This window comes from Cryptotermes secundus, unplaced genomic scaffold (assembly GCF_002891405.2).
Source record: "Cryptotermes secundus unplaced genomic scaffold, Csec_1.0 scaffold741, whole genome shotgun sequence".
Lineage (NCBI taxonomy): Eukaryota > Metazoa > Arthropoda > Insecta > Blattodea > Kalotermitidae > Cryptotermes > Cryptotermes secundus.
In genome coordinates this window covers 456,643-478,477 of record NW_019724599.1, presented here as the reverse complement: position 1 = coordinate 478,477, position 21,835 = coordinate 456,643, and the positions used below count along the sequence as shown (strand labels likewise).

Sequence of the window (21,835 nt, the reverse complement as noted above, 5' to 3'; positions counted from 1 at the left end):
AAAGGTACCTTAACACTTTGCGGACTGGTGATTTAAATATTTAAATCACCCTGGGGACCATCACATTTAAATATACTACCCTAACTTGTGCACTGTTCACTTTAAAAATTAATATAAAATATCCTNACTGTAGCCCAGGCCTTTGCCACATTCGTCAGAAATGCTTTGTATTTCAATTTTGAATCAGGGTTTAGATTTTTTGCTGTCCCCACAATGTTGCTATGCGCAGTGTTTTTACCCGCATTATCGTCGGAGCTACTGTCACTTTTACTGTCTGTGGCCACAATTCTTTGTTGCCCCCCATCACTGTCGCTGTCTGAATGACAATTAATCCATTACTACGTGTCTCACAAGGCAGGTCAGCTAGGTCATCGGAGGAGAATTTGTCCTTGATCCATTCTCCCCACTAGCTACTGGCTGATACACACAGCTTGAAGAAGGCAAAGCATTTTCCTTTATAGTCGGTTAAGTAAACAGCGAGGTCAGATTACTGACTGCTAACTAAACATTCCAGAGTCTTATCATGCATCTGCAGGCAGTTGTGTGCAATGTAGGTGGCGCCAGAGCGATGTATAGTGTGTTGCAACTTACCATGTTCTAAAAGCCTGTTAACACGCGAACGGTCCGCCATGTTTAAAAGCGAAAAACCTTTTAAAGGGTGCGCGGTCCGCAAGGTGTTAAGACATTAGATACATTAGTAGTGTCAGTGTTTCTGCTAAGCACATACAATTTTCTTGTACGTGCACATGATGTTTTGATTCCAGTTGTTAACCAGGTTTTATTTTTTGTTTAGAGAAATGTTTTTATAAGGAAAACTGTGGTTAAATATTATTAAATAGGTATTAAGAAAATTCTTAAACATTAGATTCACATCATCCTCTATAGTAAATACGTCAGCCCAAGTTTCACAATTAAGATTTAGCTTGAATTCTAATTTAGTATATTTATTTATGTCTCTTGTACTAACAGAATAATTAGGTGAATTCAGGAATTTAAGATTATTCAGTGTAAGAATTTGAGCATCATGGTCTGATAATCCATTTGACAGTGAATTTATTAAATAAATTTCATTGCATGCTTCTGATGTTTGGTGCATACAGAAAGTGTAACAGTCATTGTAACTCCACATTCACATTTATGTAGGTAGTTCATGCATCTGATTTCTTGCAAAATAAGCAGGGCAACCAACATGACAGGCTTTAATATAAATCAGTGCGGAAACTTCTTGACTCACCTATGTATATATTTTTGTTACAGACTTTCTACGAGCTTGTCCCAACAAGTCAGGACTTGCCGAGGCAGTGAGATTGCTGCAGTCTGAGTTTGTGCAACCTGTTCTGGTGGCAGAGAATGACAAACATGTTCCAGTGTCTACATACAGAGCAGTCTGGACCAAAGTGGCTACCACACAGTTGGCTTATCTTCACCAGGCTGGAGTTTCTGTCCTCTATTCTCATGATAAAGGTAGAAAACTCTGATGCAGAGTACTTATTTATGCATTTTGATAAATTATGATAGGTCCAAAAATATGTGGGGCCAGAGTACTATCTTCAGTAATAAAGTATTAAAGTACAGCCAACATGCTGTTGAATATCAGCATATTTTTGCATTAGTTGAGCCCTTGATATGTGTAATACAGCCTTGTAAGCACAACACATTGTAGATTTTTGGTTAGAGGATCACATAGCCCTTGTATATGTATATATTTATGACATGTTTCGCCCGCATGGGACCAGCATCAGGTATATATGATGAGTCAGATAATTTGCTACACTGTATTCATTATTTCGTGGCATGCAAGTTAATTAATTTTAAAATTTAATATTTTAAAAAAATTGTAACTTTAAAATGGAATTCTAAAATCAAATTGACGCGCATATGTTGGCAAGATTTTAAACAAAACTGACAGGCTGGTGTTTTAGATTTTGATTGTGTGCAGTGTGACAGCTATGTAGTGAAAAAGACACCTGATGATGGTCAGTTACAGCCGAAACATGTAGTGTAGAGGAAGAAAAGACAAAGAACTACAACCAAATAAATTGTTGCATTCACGGCATTTGTATTATTACATATAGAAGGGGAATTCGCTAAAGAATGTTCCAAATGTCTTAAATTTGACTTCCGTGACTAATCGGGTGTTGAAAAGTTGTCCCTTTCCTCGACTATTGAAACAGTTCACAGCTCCTTTATAAAAGAAATTGTTAACAGTTGGAGAGTTATGACCAGTCAGAGGGCCATCTCTCTAAGTTTTTGGACAGATTTCCCTTTTATTAGAGCATAGGACTCTTTGTAAAAGTAAAGTCCGGGGATTGTGACCCATCATAAACTTTACATTCTCGGAATTGCGGAAGCAAACTTTCAAGCTGTTGCTTCTTTAGAAATTTCTAGCTCGTCCCAAAAGACCTTCCTGTTTCTGTCTCAACTAGGCTTCTCTCTCTCTCTTTTCTTTGTTGCCCCACCCCCCAAATTACATAGCACGCCGGGGTAGGCAGGAGGCCTGACGTCCCTTTGTGCAAATTGGATTCAGGTCCCCCTGGTTTGAGTGAGGTGTGGGGCATTACATCTGCTTGCATGTAGTTAGAAGCATCGACTTAAGTAAATAATAACAGTGTGGCCCTTTGCATTGTACGGTTACAATGCCCTTACGTGTTTTCGGTCCTTAGAGACCATCATCAGAGGGACACCGATACAGTTTGGAAACCACTATTACAATAGGTGTTCTGAGTGTTAAAATATATACTATATATACAATGCTGACAATACACAAATGGATACAAAATCCAAAGTTTTCACAACTACAGCAGCTCTCTTGATATATTATTTTTTAGTTAAGTTAGAATTTATAAACCAAATAGGTTCGTGTCCTCTCTCTTATTACCTCTCCTGACAGGAGCCAAACTTGTGCCGCCTGTCTTTCTTGCGAAGAAGGTTCTGCAAATATATTGTAACATGTTTTGCCACTGAAGACGCCATTCAGATTGTTAACCTACAAGTCTTGGCTACAATTAATTGTAACACTGGTATGGGTTTACACAATTTACAACCCTACACAATAATCTGTTCACTCTATATTCAGTAGTCTACACGTATTCACAGTACGGGAGCTGTAAAAGTGTCACTGTATCACATGCTCCCAATTACTTCTCGTGTGAACCAAGCATCTGCTGCTCACACTATCACTTCTAATCACACGTTCCAATATTCTTCTTTCCGCTACAACTGAACTCAGTGACTGTTCCAATTCAACTGTCTCTGGTGACGGCTGCATTTCAACTGTCTTCGGCGGCTGCTGATCACTCACTCACTAACTCACTCACTTCTAACTGCTCACTGCGGACTGACTGCTGACTCCCTGGCTAACTCGTAACTAACTGTTGAATAGTGTTCGCTGCTCCTTATTTAGCCCTGTTACGGACAACACAGAAAACAGTTACGTAATAGGCACCACTGTTGAGTAACGTCGTGTTTACCGACTGCCTAGGAACAGTCGTTGCACGGACTACCCGCCGTGTTTACAAAGGCATTGCTGGGCGGCGCTGCCGGGAGTTCTTTACGGCTACGTAGCAACTGCGTCGTTCCATGTTACGTCACCGCGGGGAAAGGTGTGTCTACCGAGCGTTGCACACTGATGGACTGAGTGGGGATATGTGACGTCACTCGCGAGATCACAAGAGTTCACACGACCCCTACCTCCCGCTATGCCATCCACGTCACAATATTATGGGTATTGTATTATTTCAGGAACCCTATTATGTTATTTTTAAGGAGTTTTGATATGGCACACTGTGTTGTTTTTACTGTTCTAGGGTGTGTTGTGCCGCGTATTTATACGTGTTAGTGTGATGTTAGTGTGGGCACGTACTGATGTTGTATTATGTGGTCAAACATGTTATGTTGATTATTACTTTCCTTTGTGTGTTTTTGTTCTTCTATCAATTTGTTGAGCTTATTAAAGTGATATATATGGAAGTTTTCTTTTATATTCAAGATGCTTTTGGGGGGGGGGGCTTTCTCAATCATTTCCATGATTACTGTCATCGGTCTGTACTGGTGGCATTTGTTTAGTATATGTTGGGCAAATGCCGATTCGTCTTTGTTTAGTCTTATGTTTCTTATTTGTTCCTTGTACCTTGTTAGATTTCTACAAGTTTGGCCACAGTATACTTTATGGCAGGTGTGGCAGATTATTTTGTATATACCACTTAGTTCATGGGGGTTTGTTTCTCATTTTTCATATATTAGTTTACCTATTGTGTGAGTTGTTTTGAAAGCTATCTTTATGTTGGTGTTTTTTAATAGTTTTGTGATTTTTCATATGTAACTTCTCGTAGTCTGTGTATCCAATTTTTGTATGCTGCTAATTTTTGTTCTTTAGGGTGGCATGAGTTATTTTTATTGTTATGTTTGTCATTGTGGGCTTTCTGTATATTTCCATTTCTATTTGTCCATGCTTGTTAAATAGGTTTAAGTCTAAGTAGGCTATTTGGTTTTTTACTTCCTCATTTATTGTGAGTTACAAGTTTTTATGTTGTCCATTGAAGTGTTCGAGGAGGCATTGGGGGTTTATTTTTGTTTGATTATATATTATGAAAATGTCATCTACGTATCTATTATAGTATGCCACCTCAAACACTTGAATAACATAATACGGTTGCTGAAATAATACAATACCCATAATATATTTGCAGAACCTTCTTCTCAAGAAAGACAGGTGGCACAAGTTCGGCCCCTGTCAGGAGAGGTGATAAGAGAGAAGACACAAACCTATTTGGTTTATAAATTCTAACTTAACTAACAAAATTTAAAAAAAAAATAATATATCAAGACAGCCGCTGTAGTTGTGAAAACTCTGGATTTTGTATCCATTTGTGTATTATCAGCATTGTATGTACATATATGTATATATATGAGGGGCAGTCAAATGAAAACGTGTTAGAAGCCAAAACATATTAAAGAACGTTTCTTACCTCAAAAGTAATCTCCAAATTGTTAATACATTTATCCCACTGGGAGATAAGACGGTCAATCTCATCCTTGAAAAAACTTGTGGGCTGCCTACAGAACCACATCTTTACCCAGCCACACAAGTCTTCATCTGATGCAAACCAATGTCCACAAATGTCTCTCTTCAGGTCTCCAAAAATGTGAAAATCACATAGGGAAAGATCTGGGCTGTAGGGGGATGTTGAAGCACTTCCCAAACAAATCTCTGTAGCGTATTCCTCACAGAGTTTGCAGTGTGGGGGCGCACATTATCATGAAGAAGGGTAATGCAGTTCAATAGCATTCCAGGGCATTTTGACTTTATGGCACGTCTCAGTTTCTGCAAAGTGTCTTCATAGTGCTGTGCACTGATTGTGGCCCCATGATCGAGAAATTCGACAAGCACATGGCCCTTGCAGTAGAAGAAGAATGTCATCATCACTTTACCGGAACTTGTGTGTACAGCTTTGGATTTCTTTGGTGGGGTAGAATTCATGTGTTTCCACTGTTGGCTCTGCCATTTGCTCTCGGGTTCAAAATGGTGGCACGAAGTTTCATCCCCAGTGGCAGTATGGGACAGAAAAGCCTACTCTTCCTCATGGTATCGTTGCAAGTGACCCAGTGATGCAGCCCTTCTCTGAGTCTTTGTTCCTTTGTGAGTCGATGTGGAACGCACTGTGCACAGATTTTGCGGTACAGCAAGTGTTTTGTCACAATTGTGTGTACAGAACCATGACTTATTCCCATCAAAAGACTAATTTCTTCCACAGTGATCCATCGGTTTGCCCAAATATGACCATCCAGTACAGCAATAACATCAGGAGTGATGACATGATTAGCCTATCCTGGGCGAGCATCATCTTGCAGTGACACATGTCTCTCTCAGAATCTCTTATGCCATGCCAGCACATGTGAACATGACATGCTGTGTTTGCCGTAAACAACAGACATGCAACAGTGAATTTCTCGTCGTCCTACTCCTTCAGCAGTCAAAAAGTGCACTACATTTCACTGTTCTTCTTTACCTGCCTTCCTTACTGATTTTGGATGACTACACATAGCGCTAACCTTACTTGCAGCACAATATACAAACGACTAGTGTGCAAGGGCACGTTATCATCGTGCTTTCCCGAGTCCCCACCAGATGTTCATACCGTAAGCAAATTCCAGTGTTACCAACTTGCGCGCCGTGTGAGTTATGCGTGGTGACCCGTTTTCATTAGACTGCCCCTTATATTTTAACACTCAGAACAGCTATTGTAATAGTGGTTTCCAAACTGTATCGGTGTCCCTCTGATGATGATTTCTAAGGACTGAAACATGTAACGGCATGAAGAATTGAAATAAGAAAACTCTTCACCAGTCACACTAGACAGAACTGTTTAATCTTTTTATAGTCTGAAAGTTAATTTTTTTATTGCTAGTGGGGTGGGACTAAGTCCCTTGTACTGCAGCCACTTCTGGCCTGTTGTACCAGCCCCAGATGATAGGTGAAGGTGATTTTCGAGGTATTGACTTGCCTTCCCCTCACCCCAAAATTTTGACATGATGACGCTATTATCTGCTTACAGCGGACACTGCCCGTCTTCTGGCAATGCTGTCTGATTCAGAACATATGCAGAATCGAGCCATCATTCTGCTGCCTAAGGACATGGAAACTATGGAGAGTGTAAGTAAATCTGACTTAGTATTTTTCCGTTAAGCCATATGAATTTAATATTTTACTTTGTAAGCTTCATTTAATGCCTGCTTCTGTCTGGATACTTGTTTAGCCTACTGTTTTATCTTGAAGATAGAGGCAGTATCTTCTTCCAAATCATCAGTGAACTTGTGCCAAACTACGTGAAATTACATCATCTGAGTCTGTACTCTTAATATTGTTGACAGGATGTTAATCCATAAATTTTGGAATGTCAAAACCACATAAATATTGCAGAGATGTCCATTACTAGGCAACATAATGGTAAACACACACCTCTGGAAACAAATGTGCAGCAGTCAGGAGAAAGAGAAAGAGGAGGAAAAGTAAGCTAGAAAGAAAGAGTAGGCAAACGGCCAGTTATAATCATTTGTGACTAGTTGGAGGCAGTGCCTAATAAATCCATTTCCTACCATGATCCATGGCAGTCATTTCACACCACAGCATTTGTGCATTGATTGGTTCAGTTCCACATTTTTAAGGCAGTTCATAATAATTTCCAGGAGATTCAGTTTTTTATGTTTTCATGGAAACTGCAGTATAGCCTCGACATCACAGCGCTTCATAAAATTTGTAAAAATGTTTGTTCTAACAAATACTCATAATAAACAAAAATTGTTAACATTCATAACTAGATGTCTGCCCCCAAATTAGAATTACATATAATACAGTATGATGCTGGGTTGAAGAAGCACAGATATGGAAATATTTTTTCTTCTGCTTCGTTATTATTACAGAGTTATGAAAACAGTGAAGAATAATTCAACATTTTTGTCATCATTAGTATTGTCTGAAGTGATAGATTAAAGATTTTCTTGAATTTACATAACCTCTTCATACGCACAGCTGAGAGCTAATCATGAACAGTACTTTATGAGCAAGTGTGTCGCGCACTGTTTGTTGCATGGCTGCAACGCTCATCCACATTCTACTCATAATTTGTTATGTGTCCAAACGTTCCTGCTTGTGCATGTGTGAAAATTGCAATGAGTTGGAACTTGAGAAGATGTCATAGTTAAAGGCACCAGTACTTAAGTACAGCTAATTTATAGGTACTAAATATGACTGGAATACAAATTTCTGACATGTAGATAAGGGATGGTTTTGAATCAGCCATTTTACTTAATTGTAAAACATGTTATAGTATTGTCATGTAAACTGTACACAAAGCAGTAACAAAGTTTCTAACCTGATTCAATGTACATGTTTAAATTCCACACTTATAATAAAAATACAGTAAAACTTGGTTATAGCAACTTCGGTTTCTGTGACACCTTGTCTATTGCGTCAAATATTCAATGATACGAACTAATTCCTCATAAAGCAACTGTTTTTATACCTTGCTTAGTACGACATGCACAAATGCATCAACCTCGTATGTAACGTCATTTNTGTAAAACATGTTATAGTATTGTCATGTAAACTGTACACAAAGCAGTAACAAAGTTTCTAACCTGATTCAATGTACATGTTTAAATTCCACACTTATAATAAAAATAATTCTCTTTGTAGCATACCTGGACAGGACCATATCATCTGTAGTTCCCATGCCTATGATGTTACAATGGTAGCACAGTTCTCATATAATGACATTTGTTACACAATCATGAACTCAGATGGCAAAATTAATTCTATTAACATACACTCACAGAAAATAGAAGTGTTACTTTGCTTGGATTTAATATNGGTAGATTTTTACGTGACTAACATAAGGCTACTGTGGAAGTGCCCATTTCGGTTACAACGACATTCGTTTATAACGACACTATTTTTAGGTCCCTTTGATGACGTTATAACCAAGTTCTACTGTAATTCTCTTTGTATCATACCTGGACAGGACCATACCATCTGTAGTTCCCATGCCTATGATGTTACAATGGTAGCACAGTTCTCATATAATGACATTTGTTACACAATCACGAACTCAGTTGGCAAAATTAATTTTATTAAGTCGCTGCTGATGATGCTGCTTCCGGCATCAGTTTTTGGTTTTTGGTATCTCTCTTCATCTGATGCCTACCCTTTGTCCTGTCCAGCAAGGGAGGCCCTGCCAGTAGCTACGCTACCGCTGGTATAGCTCTCAGTGTCCTTGGCATACTCAAACCCCCTCACCATGACGAGGGGGTTGGTATGTATACTGCTTATAATGTTTTCTTCCATCAGCTGCTCACATATGGGCAGTGTCTTGTCAACATCTGTGTAGTTCTGAAAGGTGCATGGAGGGTGAAGTTGAGTCATGGCTTGTCCCCCCCTTTCAGCTCATTTAGTTGCAGGTTGTCAGGATCTGTTGCTTGTTCCAGCTGTATGTCACTTGTTTCACAATCTTGCTAAAAGAACCCTGCATGCTTAAAGCAAGCAGTGATGTGCTGATGTGGGACTTTACCCCAGCATGCAGTGATGGCTCTGATTGCATCCAGTACATTCAATTTTGGTTGTGTGGTGTTATCCACTGCCCGTCATCTTCTAATCACTTTTCTGAGCATCCCCCTGGAATTATCATTTGTACAGGCCTGAACCCATTTAATTTTATTTGCAAACACTTTCTGCAGATCTACTTGTGAGATGTGTAATACAGGTATGTACACAGTTATTGCAGTCTTTAAATCATTGAGCATGTGTGGCCAATCACGATACACTGCAGATTTTGCTGGTCTGGTGGAGAAAGATCTGGCGAGTGAGGGAGTCATAAGTTTGTAGAGATAACACATTCTCCAATAATCTCATTCAGAAGTTTCATTGAGTCATTAGCTGTATACGCAGTAGTACCATCTTGTAGAAATCACAAGTTGGTGATTTCATCTTCCTCAAATAGGCCGATGAAATCGTAGAGCATTGAACAGTACTGTTCACTGTTTCTTCAAGAGTTTCAATTGTTTTTGGACTGCTTTATATGCTATTGCAATTCCAATACCTTCCTCTTATGCCATCTTGCGCATTGATTTTGATGGACTCCACAGCATAGAGTCAGAAACATCCAACAACTTCGCCTCTTTAGTTTAGATGGTCTCCCACTTCGTTTGGAATCTAACAGCCTGTTTCATGAAATTTCTCAGTAAATCTATGAACTGCATTGTAATGAGGTACAGGTGTTCATGGGAATTTTGCAGCAAATTTCTCCTGCACTAAATCAGTGTATCTATTGCCTTCTCAGAAGACGTGTTCAACAACTAAACACGTTCCTCAATTGAAAGAACCCTAATGAGTAAAACCTGAATTAAACACTTCACTGGTATTGCACCTCAACCACTGTTCAACCACTGAATACAGTGAAATGTCACACAACAACAGCACACCTCAACGGCAACTTCGATACTGACAGCCAACAGCGTTACAACCGCACTGCAATGTAGCATAGCTTAAGGGCACAGCGACCTAATAAGCGCACTATATTACATTACATTTATTGGTACCATCAGCATTCAAGCACAGTAGCGCACATGGTGAGCTGTGCCTGTTCTGTCAGGAAGCAGAACCTTATTTATTTCTATGATTTGGTTCATCCTGGTCCGTCCCACTAGCAGTATTATAAAAGGTTATCAGCTCCATCCAGTGTGATTGATAAGTGTTTTTTCTTTCCTTTTTAATCCTCCATCCTTGACATGTTACAGTCTGAGAGACCATCATCAGAAGAATACATCAATACATATGGTAACTACTATTAGAATGTGATTGGTCAATATCAATACATACATACAATATCATTACAATGTCATGAATATAAAATCTGATCCTTTAACATCTGAGTCTGATTCCTCTCCTGACCCAAGATGGCATTTATTTCTACCATAACAAGTAAGGTGTTAAGTTGCAGGTCACAGCATGGTTGCAGCCATCTTGTCAACACAAAATGGGCCTGAAGTTGCTGAAAAGAATGATACTATGTAACATAAGAAGTAAACTCTAATTGTCAACATATAAACAAGAACACGAGCTGTCCCCTGTCTCCTTAACTGTAGGAATTGGGCTAGATGGGTCAATTTTATTTGGCTCAGGCTCCATCTGTTCAGATAGTCATGAGTCACCATGGGTGTAATTTTGTTAGTAGCATTTTAAGAATGCCTTCCTTAGTGTATCCAATTTTGTTAACACCGACATGGTAATTTGCATTAGTTATGAAGTGTTTTTTTTTTACCTTTATGACAGCAAAACATTACTTATGACTTAAGCTGATGTTCACCACATAACTTATTTAAGGTTTCTTATCTCAGCACATCCGTTTCTACCAGAACCTGCCTGGTGTCAACATCGCACTCGCTATGCGACTTTGTCGCATTTTCTCCTGTATCATGGATTTCTTGGCCAGGTGAGAAGCTTTGTGGTGACTGAGGTGACACTGAATATTACTGTTAGCAACATAGTTTTTTTTTTTAATTCTGATATTAGATGAATATCTGATGAATGAATGAATTAGATTTTACACAAAACCCATGGTATTTTTGCATTTCAGAGTATTGAAAGGTAAAGTTGCCCCTATGCTTTACTAATTAAGCACTAGGCATATGGGGGAGTGGATGTATAGATCCTCATTTTCTTGACCTCAGCACTAGCTGGAGGTGAGTGGTCGGCTTCATGCCCCAGCCACTTTACGCCTGGGGAAAGAGCCCCCAGTACCCATTAGACAGGAGGTTGGGTGGACCCCATAGCCTGTCTGGGCGACATGGAGAAGAGAAAATTCTTGACCCTACTGGGATTCGAACTCCAACCCCTCAGTCATCTAGCCCATAGCCAGTCACTATACCAACTATGCTATCTCAGCTCCTTGCACTTAAGAATATTTGTAGATTAAATTAAAAATTAACAGTGAATAATGAACATTAAATGCTTGATTGATTCCAGCTGTTAGGTGTGACATTTTCTTTAGGTCATTTAAGTGATCTTAGCTTGTATGGATAGAAAGAAGCCTTGCTTTGAGACACACGTTACTTGCTATGATGTTTCTATCAGCATCATTTACAGTATGTAGTTCTAGTCCCTGTCTCCGGCCTTAAGAAAAAGAATAATGGATAATGTACAAGAGTAAAAAATTATAGTAATGTACAGTTGTCACAGGCTTTTAGATCTTACTCGCAATGGGAATGTGGGTGTGTCGTCAGTGATGGAGACTCTCACATCATTAGGAATTTGATTAGATTCTGTTTTCAGATAGGTTTATTTCTGATATTTGTATGCTGGTGGAAAATTCAAACATGCTTACACACTACTTTTCATCCATAAGGTTGCCTACTCCATATGCCCTAGTTTGTAGGGTAGATGGACTTTGGAATCAAAATTTTGATGGAATATAAGTACTTAAGTTTCTTCTAGAACTGCTTATTCTCATTATCAAAATGAAATTTATTTTCCTTTTCTTTATATATAAGGTTCCAAGTATTTTCAGTGTCAATACAGGAAGCCACATACATGTATCTGTAGATGGCCATGACATAGCTCAGGTGGTTGTTGCTGGCTTCCCATTGCTGTATCCTAGATGCAATCCCAGGTCAGATCATATGGGATTTGTGATGGACAAAGTGGCATCACCTTGGAGTTATCCATCATTCATTCACACACAGACTCATTTGCTCCACAACACTCTGCCACCAGCTGTTCATTCCTCAGTCAGTCCACTTATTTACTCCTGAGGCAGTCACTCCTGTCATTCTGTGATTCTGGTCAGCCAGTCGTTCTCTTCTTGTTTATTCATTGTTAAGATATTCATTTAATCGCTTCTCAGTCATTCAGTGGCTTCAGTCAGCAAGTCATTCAGTGTCAGTTTGTAATTCACTCATTGGTCATCTATTCACTCCAAAGTAATTAATTTATTTGCTTAGTCATTTGGTACTTCATTCACTCCTTAATCATTCAGTTATTCACCACTCAATCAGTTTCTCACTCCGCAGGCAGTGATGTGTGGAATCTTTGAGTTATTCATTCTGCAGCTATTCAGTTATCAGTCAATGCAGAATGCAGTAGTCAAAAGTGAAGAATAACAGAATGGAGATGGTGTCTTAAACTGTAGGACAAATCTATAAACTATTCTATAATAAATAATTATCCTTGTTTTGTGTTGAATGAATAAAACTAAATGCCATTCGTTAGTTAATGGAGCTAATGCATATACATATTTTCCATAGTTTTTTTTTATCTTCCTGTGTTGCAGTTGCACCAATGTGCAGAAGATTCAAGAAGTACTGGGGCTGAATTTTGAGAAGGCTGTTCGAATTCAGCTAGTGTTGTGTCGCATCATGAAGCCATGTGTTACTGAATTTTGAAGAAGGTGCAGTTCTGCAGCCTGGTCCATTATTACATTTAATTGATCAGTTAAACATTCTAATACAGTGCTTCAGAAATCGGAAAATTTTTAAATCTGATGAGAGTAAATAATTTCAAAAGCCTGAGTCTGTTCGTTCTTCCATCATTTATGGAAAGGTAGCCTATGTATGAATTGAACAACTTGAATATTATTTTGTTTAAATTTTATTACAATTTCTATTGAATTGAATTGAATTTATTTGCATTCCATAGATCCTAAGTAGGTTAATACTTCTGGATATAGAACAAGTCAAAATAATACCTACTGGTACAAGTAATTTTATCTTAAACTAATATAGCTTAATTCTACATTATTCTCTATTTACATTGAGGTATTCATCTACAGAGTAGAAGGAATGAGCATGCAGATATTTCTTTAGCTCTGATTTAAAATGTTTAGTATCATTACTCAAGTTTTTGATACTTTGTGGGAGAATGTTATACACGTTTATGCCAGAAAAGTAGACTCCTTTTTGATATAGTGATAAGTTTGATGAAGGTAGATGGAAGTTATATTTTTGTCTAGTATTCATGTTATGGATATTGGAATTTAATTCAAATTTATTTTTGTTGTACACAACAAATAAGAGAAGTGATTATTATTATTTATTATTATTGGAGGGGGTGGGTTCCCCATGCACCGCGAACAGTGGTCTATTGTACATCCCCCTGTGATATTCTACCAGTCTGTATACTCTACCGATACTGGTGCGTACATCAGTCCCGACTCAGCCAGCGAGTTCAGCCTCTACTGGCTCAGCAGTATCTAGATGCTTCCCCATCTACCAGAGGCGTTAGAGACTATTGTTGGGCGGGAACTGTCCTTAATAATTTGGCTCAGAGGCCTCCTTGAGGCATGAGGTTCTTTTACGTGCCATAAAGCTACAACATGGGACCCATGGCTTAAAGTCCCTCCCGGAGGATTTGTTCCCTGAATTTTTCCTCCCTTAAAAATTCCATGACCTTCGCCGGGTTTGAACCTGCGTACCTTGAGTCATGAGGTGGGAACGTTACCCCTAGACTACGGAGGCTGCTAAGAGAAGCGATAGTATATATTGTGATTGAAGAGGTAGAATTTGTAATTTCTTAAATAAATCTCTACATGAATCTCTACTTCTGTGTCCTGTGATGGTTCTAATTATATTCTTTTGTATCTTACAAATGTTTACACTATGTGAAGAGTTCCCCCAGAATATTAATCCATAGTTCATAATAGAATGAAAGTAGGCATGGTAAACCATCTTCATTGTTTCCTGTGGCATAAAGGGCTTAATCGATCTCATTGCATAGCAAGCTGCATTTAAATACAGGTGTAGTATAGTGGTGGCCATGACAGTTGAGTGTAGGAAGGAGAACAGATTAAATATGATTGTGCATTAAACAATTGCATCATGACCATCTTTGACCTATAGTTATGTTCCTTTTCTAAAATTTAGCCCTCCAGCAGTTCTGCATATAAAATACATTGCTTATTGGTGCTTTTTGATAGCCACCGTGTTTCATGAAGTTTCCAGGTTATGAACTCTTAAGCCAGCTAGAACCTAACACCAACACAGAATTTAAGGCTGCTTCTTCCTTATCATGGCACATTTCACAGGTTAGGCTACTTAACAGTTGCAATTTAAATAGGGTCACTTCAAGTGACAATGTCCTGTGTGTAGTCCAGTCATTTGTCGCAGCTGGTTTCTGTTCAGTTCCAGTAGTTCCATAATTCCTTCAGCAGAGGGTTCCTGAAGGAAACCCCATTTTCCCCCATGTTGTTGACTGTCATTGTAGTCTGTGTCATCCAGTCCATAATGGTCCACTTGCAACTCTCTTGAGATGCTACTGGTCTCTTCATGTCATATAAATACGTGTTTAGATCCTGTTTTTGCCAATTAATTGGCCCTGTCATTCTCATCATTTTCCTTATGTCCTGATGAAAAGTGGCTTTCTGAGAGATCTGTGTGCTTCTATCTTAAACCCTAAGAGTCAGATGGTATCACTTTTATCTCTCCAGGTTCTGTTTTTTAGTTGACAATGCTCCTGAGGTGATATTGTGTTGCCCAAGAATGAACACTTAACTGAATGTAAGGATAGTGTCAGGATAATGTTAAACAAATGAAATGTCCTCGTATCTCTCCTTCCCCATCAAATGATAACAAGGTATTAAAAAAACATTAATAACAAGAAAAATAATTACCAAATGAGAAAGAATATTGTATTTTAGCATCATATTGTATGCAAATAAGAAATGAGAAGCATGCTTGAAGCAGTGACAGAAATGGTGGAATATGTAACTTATATTTTGCAGCAATATAATATGGTCCATGGGCTGATTAAATAGAAAGACAGGTTTAGCAAAATGGGACTATAGAGGAGATAGTACAACATGAAGTACCAGAACAAATATACACTTCCAACTTGGGCTCTCCATGAACTATGGACAACTTGTGAAACTGGTTTCACATGACAAATTCATAACAAATAAATATTTAAGTTATTTCAAAGACTTGCCTAATGCGCAACATAAATAGGCATACAAGCTCAAGGTCTTTCATCATACCAGCTGTGTATCATAAGATATGCAAAGAAACAAAATTGGTATACTCTAGTGGAATCATCTTTGAACACAAGTATAAAATTGCCTAATCCCATGAAAGAAATATAACAACAAATACCTTTTCTTGTAAAGATTTATAGGGCTCCCTCTGTCACATTATTTTCACAGACGGTGCCCCAATTTATAAACACAGCATTGTCCAGCAAGATCCTAGACAGAATGTGAAACATATCCATCTCCCGAGCCTTCCTACAGCAAAGAGGGATAAAGTGTTTATCATTTCAAGATACAGTGATACACTCACACATATTAAAAATTTAAAACAACATAAATTCCTCAACAGAGTAAAACAAGTGTTTCAGTAGAAAGGATTTTAAGTCCTTTTTAAATAAATTAAAATGTTTCCTTTATTTGATCTTCTCTGGAACCTTATTGTACAAACTGATACCCATATTTATCACATTTTTCATGAAGAGGACTGTATATTGTTGTATTTGTAAACTTATTTTTTTTTTGCCATAGAATTTTTATCCTTTACAATAAAACATATAACTTCTAGTATGTATAAAGAAGACAGTGCTGATATATTATGGCCTTGAAATATTTGCCTACGTGATGTATGATTACTGACACCACTAATTATTCAGAAGGGCCTTCTTCTGAAGTTTAAAAATTTTAATACTGTCACTGTCGCCATCCCGTAATATAATGCCATACCTCAGACATGAGTGAAAATTTGAATAATAGATGTTTCTTATCATATAAGGGCTTATAAGATTATAAGGTTGGAGATCACATGAGCAACACGTCGCATGCACAGTGGGGGATAGGGGGAGAAAGGATAATGCATGATATAGGAGGAAACTCAGCCAGACTGAGTAACAGATAAGAGGAAGGTAAAATCTGATGCAGAAGTGGAGCCAGAAACAAGCAAACAGCTCACCAGCACCCACATCAGTTGCAACATGTTATTTTCAGCTTGTTTCATCAGGAAATGATTGCAAACCCAGACCAATATGGAGTTGATCTTATAATTGTCAGCTGCTCTTATTACAGCTTGGCTGTGAGTAGAGTGCAGACTATGAGATGTTTTGTGTGTGGGTCCACATTCCATGTTGAAAATTGATCCAATTCCAAAACACCTAAGGAAAATTCAACAGTCTTCACAGACTGAAGAAAAATGTACATCTTGATGAATTCTTCACTCTGGAAGGCTAGACTAGGATTCAGTCATTGTATTCCCTTGGAATCTGCTAAGTTCAGAATAAAATGTTTTGAACCTTTTGTTTGTGATGGATACCTGTCGAATATAGGGTGGGTCTCAGTTACATAACTGAAATATTAGTATCATGTTCCATGCTTATAGGCAAGCAGAAATGGTCACAACAGCTTCATAAGTGAGATATTGTAACAGGAAGCATGAGGAAAGGAAAGTAGACAAATAACATAGTTGTTGATAAATAATATATTAGGTATGAACAGGATGGCATCTGGCAACATAAGAAATACATTATGTATTGCAGTTGTCTTCTATTTATAAATTTACAGCAGAATTTTGATATGATCAAAGCAGAATATTATACAGATGTTCTGAGTCAAGAAGATACCATTTATATTGTGACATGTTGCGCAATGAAGGACCCCTACCTCCCCAGCGGCACGTGGCGGTAACATAGTGCTCGCGTAATAGGCGAGTCATCACCCAGCCACTCTCCCTGCGGTGACGTCACGAGCGGAGCCGAAGTTAGCCGAGCCCCCGCAACCTGGTAGCTATGCAACGCGAGTCGACAGCGGTGACGTAACAGGATGACGTGGCACTCATTACGCAACAGGCAAGCACTACGGCTATATAAGTGAGCTGCACAGCGGCTGCGAGTCAGTTGTAATGTGGCTACCGCAGAGTTAAGTAGTAGACGAGCGAGTGTGTTATCAACAGTCCTCAAGGCAGCAGCCTGCGAGCAGAGTTGGAATCTAGCCAGCGGCGTGTTACGAGTGAATGTGTGTAATTCAGGGAGACTTGTATAGCTCCCGCGTTATTAATACGTGAAGAATACTGAAGATAGTGTGAAGATATTTGGTTGTAGGGTTTGTAAAGTGTGGAAACCCGCAACATTGTGATAATTAATTGTAGCCGTGATTTGTAGGTTGTTAAATAAACCAATTAACAATCCGAACGGCGTCTTCAGTAACGAAACACGTTACAATATTAAAAGTGATGATATATTTATATCATCAGCATTTGCCACAAGGTAAGGGTAAAGAGCAGTATTGTGTTGAAATTTCAAATAGATTCGTGGCTTTGGAAAACTTGGAAACTGAGGTGGATGTTAATAAAGCTTGGGAAACTATTAGAGAGAATATAAACATGTCTGCCAAAGAGAGTTTAGGTTATTATGGACCAAAGAAGCATAAGCCATGGTTCGATGAGGGATGCTCAAAATTATTAGATCAAAGAAAGCAGGCCAAATTGCAATGGTTACAGGATACAAGCAAGTTAAATGGGGATTTAATTTAATTTATTCTTATATTCAAGTAGATCCAATTACAGGGCAAGAAACAAGTTGACACACCACTGGATATAGAATGCGTCAAAAATCAAAACAAATGTTCCAACCAATCACTGGAACAAGTCAAATAACATAATATAAAACATAGACAACACAGTCACTAAACATAATAAAATGTGACTACAACAAGACTTAAATAGTAGATGAAAACATATTAACCGTTTATCTTATAAAATTCATCCAGTTTATAGAAACAATGCATATGAATGGATATTATCAATAAACAACACAGTATCAAATAATGTATGTTACATCACTCACACATCAAAAGAAAAGCTATAAAAGTCATAGTTGGTATGTATGCAGATATAAAGTAGATGATTATTTATATATTTTTAGTTAGTCAAGGTTAATTTTAGATACTATTTATAACAACCAAGATCACACCTTGTGTTCCATTCATAATATTCATTTAAAGAATAAAATGAACCAGCAAGAAGAAACTCTTTTAGAGCCTGTTTGAATTTAGTAATATCATTTAATAGATTCCTGATGCCTTGTGGTAGATTATTGAATATCCTAATTCCTGAATAATATACACCCTTCTGCAATTTAGCTAATTTATTACTTGGAAAATGTAAGTCAAAACCTTGGCTGGTGTTAATGCTGTCTATAGCAGAATTAAATTTAAATATATCTAAATTCTTAACAACAAAAATTGATACAGAAAATATATATTGAGAATATAAGGGCAGAATATTTAACTGCCTGAACAATGGATGACAAAGAGTCCTTATTTCTTGCCTTCATAATAATTCTCACTATTCCTTTTTGGATTTTTAAAATTAAATTACTATGAGTTGAATTTTCCTTATTCCATATGACATAATGGAATGTACATATGCAGAATAAATCTGAACAATATAAGACGTGAAACCAGCAGGCATTTCAGGAACAAAAAGAGGGAATATCTGAAAGACAAAATTGATGAGCTTGCAATGAACAGTAAGAACAACATTAGAGACCTGTATAGAGGAGTAAATGACTTTAAGAGGGGTTACCAACCGAGAAGTAATTTAGTGAAGGATTAAAATGGTGATCTGCTTGCAGATTCCCACAACATTTTGAATAGGTGGAGGAACTACTCTCAGTTATTGAATGTACATAGTGTCAGTGATGTTAGGCAGACAGAAATCCATACAGCTGAGACGTTAGTACCTAATCCTAGCCCTTTTGAGGTTGAAAGTGCTATTGCAAAATCGAAACGGTATAAATTGCCAGGTAGTGATCGAATTCCTGCAGAACTTATTCAAGCAGGAGGTGAAATATTATGTTCTAAGATCCACAATCTAATTACTTCTATCTGGCATAAGGAAAATTTGCCTGATCAGTGGAAGGAGTCTATTATTGTACCAGTTCACAAGATGGATGATAAAACTGTCTGTAGTAATTATCAGGGTATACCACTGCTGTCAACTTCATACAAAATTTTATCCAAAATTCTTCTCTCAAGGTTAAGTCCACACAAAGATGAAATTACTGAGGAACATGAATGAGGGTCTCGAAATAACAGATCAACTACTGATCAGATCTTTTGCATTTGTCAGATATTGCAGAAAAAATGGGAGTATAATGAGACAGTATATCAGCTATTCATAGACTTCAGTTAGGAGGGAAGTATTGTACAATATTCTGATAAGTTTGGGTACCCATGAAATTAGTAGGCAGACTAAAGTGTGTTTAAACGAAACACATAGTAAAGTCTGTGTAGGTAAACTTTTGTCTGATAAATTTCCTATGCAGAATGGTCTAAAACAAGGAGATGTTTTATCGCCACCCCTTTTCAACTTTGGTTTAGAATATGCCATTAGGAAGGTCCAGGGAAACCAGTTGGGACTGAAATTAAACGGGACATTTCAGCTGTTGGTTTATGCCGATGATGTGAATCTACTGGGTGATAATGTAAATACCATAAAGAAAATCACAGAAACTTTAATTGCCACAGGTAAAGAGGTTGGTCTATAAGTAAACACAGGGAAAACTAAGTATATGTTGCTGTCTTGTCAACAAAATGCAGGGCAAAATAATGACATGAAGATACGAAACAGATGTTTTGAAAATGTGGCACAGTTCAGATATTTGGGAATAACGATAACAGATCAAAACCTGATTCAGGAGGAAATTAAGAGGAGACTGAAATTGGGTAATGCTTGCTGCCATTCAATCCAGAACCTTTTGTCTTCTCGTCTGCTGTCCAAAAACATACAAATTAGAATATACAAAACTATAATTTTGCCTGTGGTTCTGTATGGGTGTGAAACTTGGTCTCTGACATTAAGGGAGGACCATAAACTGAGTATGTAAGATTTGAGGCTTTCACGGCGGTGACTATGAAGAAAGCAGTCTTCTGGGATTTGGGACCGTGTATATGTGGTGTTAACCGACGTTTNGACTTGCTGAGACAACCCCCCCCCCCTCTGCTCATATTTTTTTCGGGATGGAGTTCAATCTCAATGGCTACCCTAATGATGCGATCCATATAGCGGGTCTTGGTGGCGAGGATGGAGGTATTCTGAAGCTGAATACGGTGTCCCAGATCGATGCTGTGTTCAGCTATGGCCGACTTGTCCGGATGTTCGAGATGGATGTGCCGCTGATGCTCCTTCAACCTCATGTCGACGGAGCGGCCTGTCTGCCCAATATAGACCTTTCCGCACTCGCATCGGATACTGTACACACTCGGTGTCCTTAGGCCCAGGCTATCTTCAACCGGCCGGAGGAAACTGGATAATTTGTTTGGAGGCAGACCCACTGCTTTGATGTTGTGCCAGAACAGCACTCTGCTGATACGGTTGAATATGGTCCCGACATAGGAAAGGAAGACGACTGAGCCCGGTTTGTCTTCAGGCCAGCTGATATTGGGCCGACGGTTGAGAACTCTGTGGATCTGCCGGTTGTTGTATCCATTCTTCTTGAATACATCCTTCAGGAATACCAACTCCGCATGTAGGCTGCCTTGATCACACAGTGCTCTAGCCCTGTGCACCAATGTGGAAAGTGCAGCTTGCCTGTTGGAAGGGTGGTGGTGGGATGCAGCGTTAAGGTAGAGGTTTGTATGGGTGGATTTGCGGTACACTCTATGGCCCAGAGAACCGTCGGGTCTCCTGTAAATATCTATATCCAGGAAGGGGAGGTGGCCTTCAGTTTCAGTTTCCATTGTGAACTGGATGGACTGCTGGATACTATTTAGGTGGTTCAGGGAGTCCTTGAGCTTGTCGGGGCCGTGTGGCCAGATGACGAAGGCGTCTCTACGAAGCGAAACCAGCAGCGGGGCTTGTGTGGGGCCAAGTCAAGTGCCCTCTCCTCGAAGTCCTCGATATAGAGGTTAGAGATGACCGGAGAGAGTGGCGAGCCCATTGCCACACCATCGGTTTGTTCATAGAACTGGCCATTGAAGTTGAAGTATGAGGTAGTCAGGATATGGCGGAAGAGTCTCAAGATGTTTTCTTCGAAATGTCGTCCTAGCAGATCCATCGTATCTTTTATAGGCGCCCTGGTGAAGAGTGACACTACATCGAAACTGACCATTATGTTGTGGGGATCAACATGGAGAGAGTCCAATGTGTGGACAGATTCCATGTAGTTACTTACGTGATGTGGACCGTTGCCAGTGTATATGCTTAGAAGGCCAGCCAAGTGTTTGGCCAGGCGATAGGTAGGAGAGCCAATGGTGCTCACAATGGGCCTTAGTGGAACGTCAGGCTTGTGGATTTTCTACAACCCGTAGAGTCTAGGTGGCCTGAAACCTTGAGG

General features: G+C 38.8%; 1 protein-coding gene across 4 annotated transcripts in view; it reads left to right on the top strand.

The window, feature by feature from the left end:
• LOC111862417 overlaps positions 1 to 13,141 on the top strand; it is an 85,313-nt gene extending 72,172 nt beyond the window's left edge. For 2 of the 4 annotated variants that reach the window (XM_023847787.2, XM_023847786.2), the window contains 4 exons: positions 1,258 to 1,464; positions 6,555 to 6,652; positions 10,891 to 10,985; positions 12,822 to 13,141. In XM_023847787.2, the coding sequence (XP_023703555.1) occupies positions 1,258 to 1,464; positions 6,555 to 6,652; positions 10,891 to 10,985; positions 12,822 to 12,933 (512 nt within the window). In that variant the 3' untranslated portion in view covers positions 12,934 to 13,141. Of the gene's footprint in view, positions 1 to 1,257; positions 1,465 to 3,481; positions 3,725 to 6,554; positions 6,653 to 10,890; positions 10,986 to 12,821 lie in introns of those variants that run through there. The other 2 variants (XR_002842428.2, XM_023847788.2) reach the window with 2 other exon arrangements.
• The last annotated feature ends 8,694 nt before the right edge of the window (positions 13,142 to 21,835 follow it).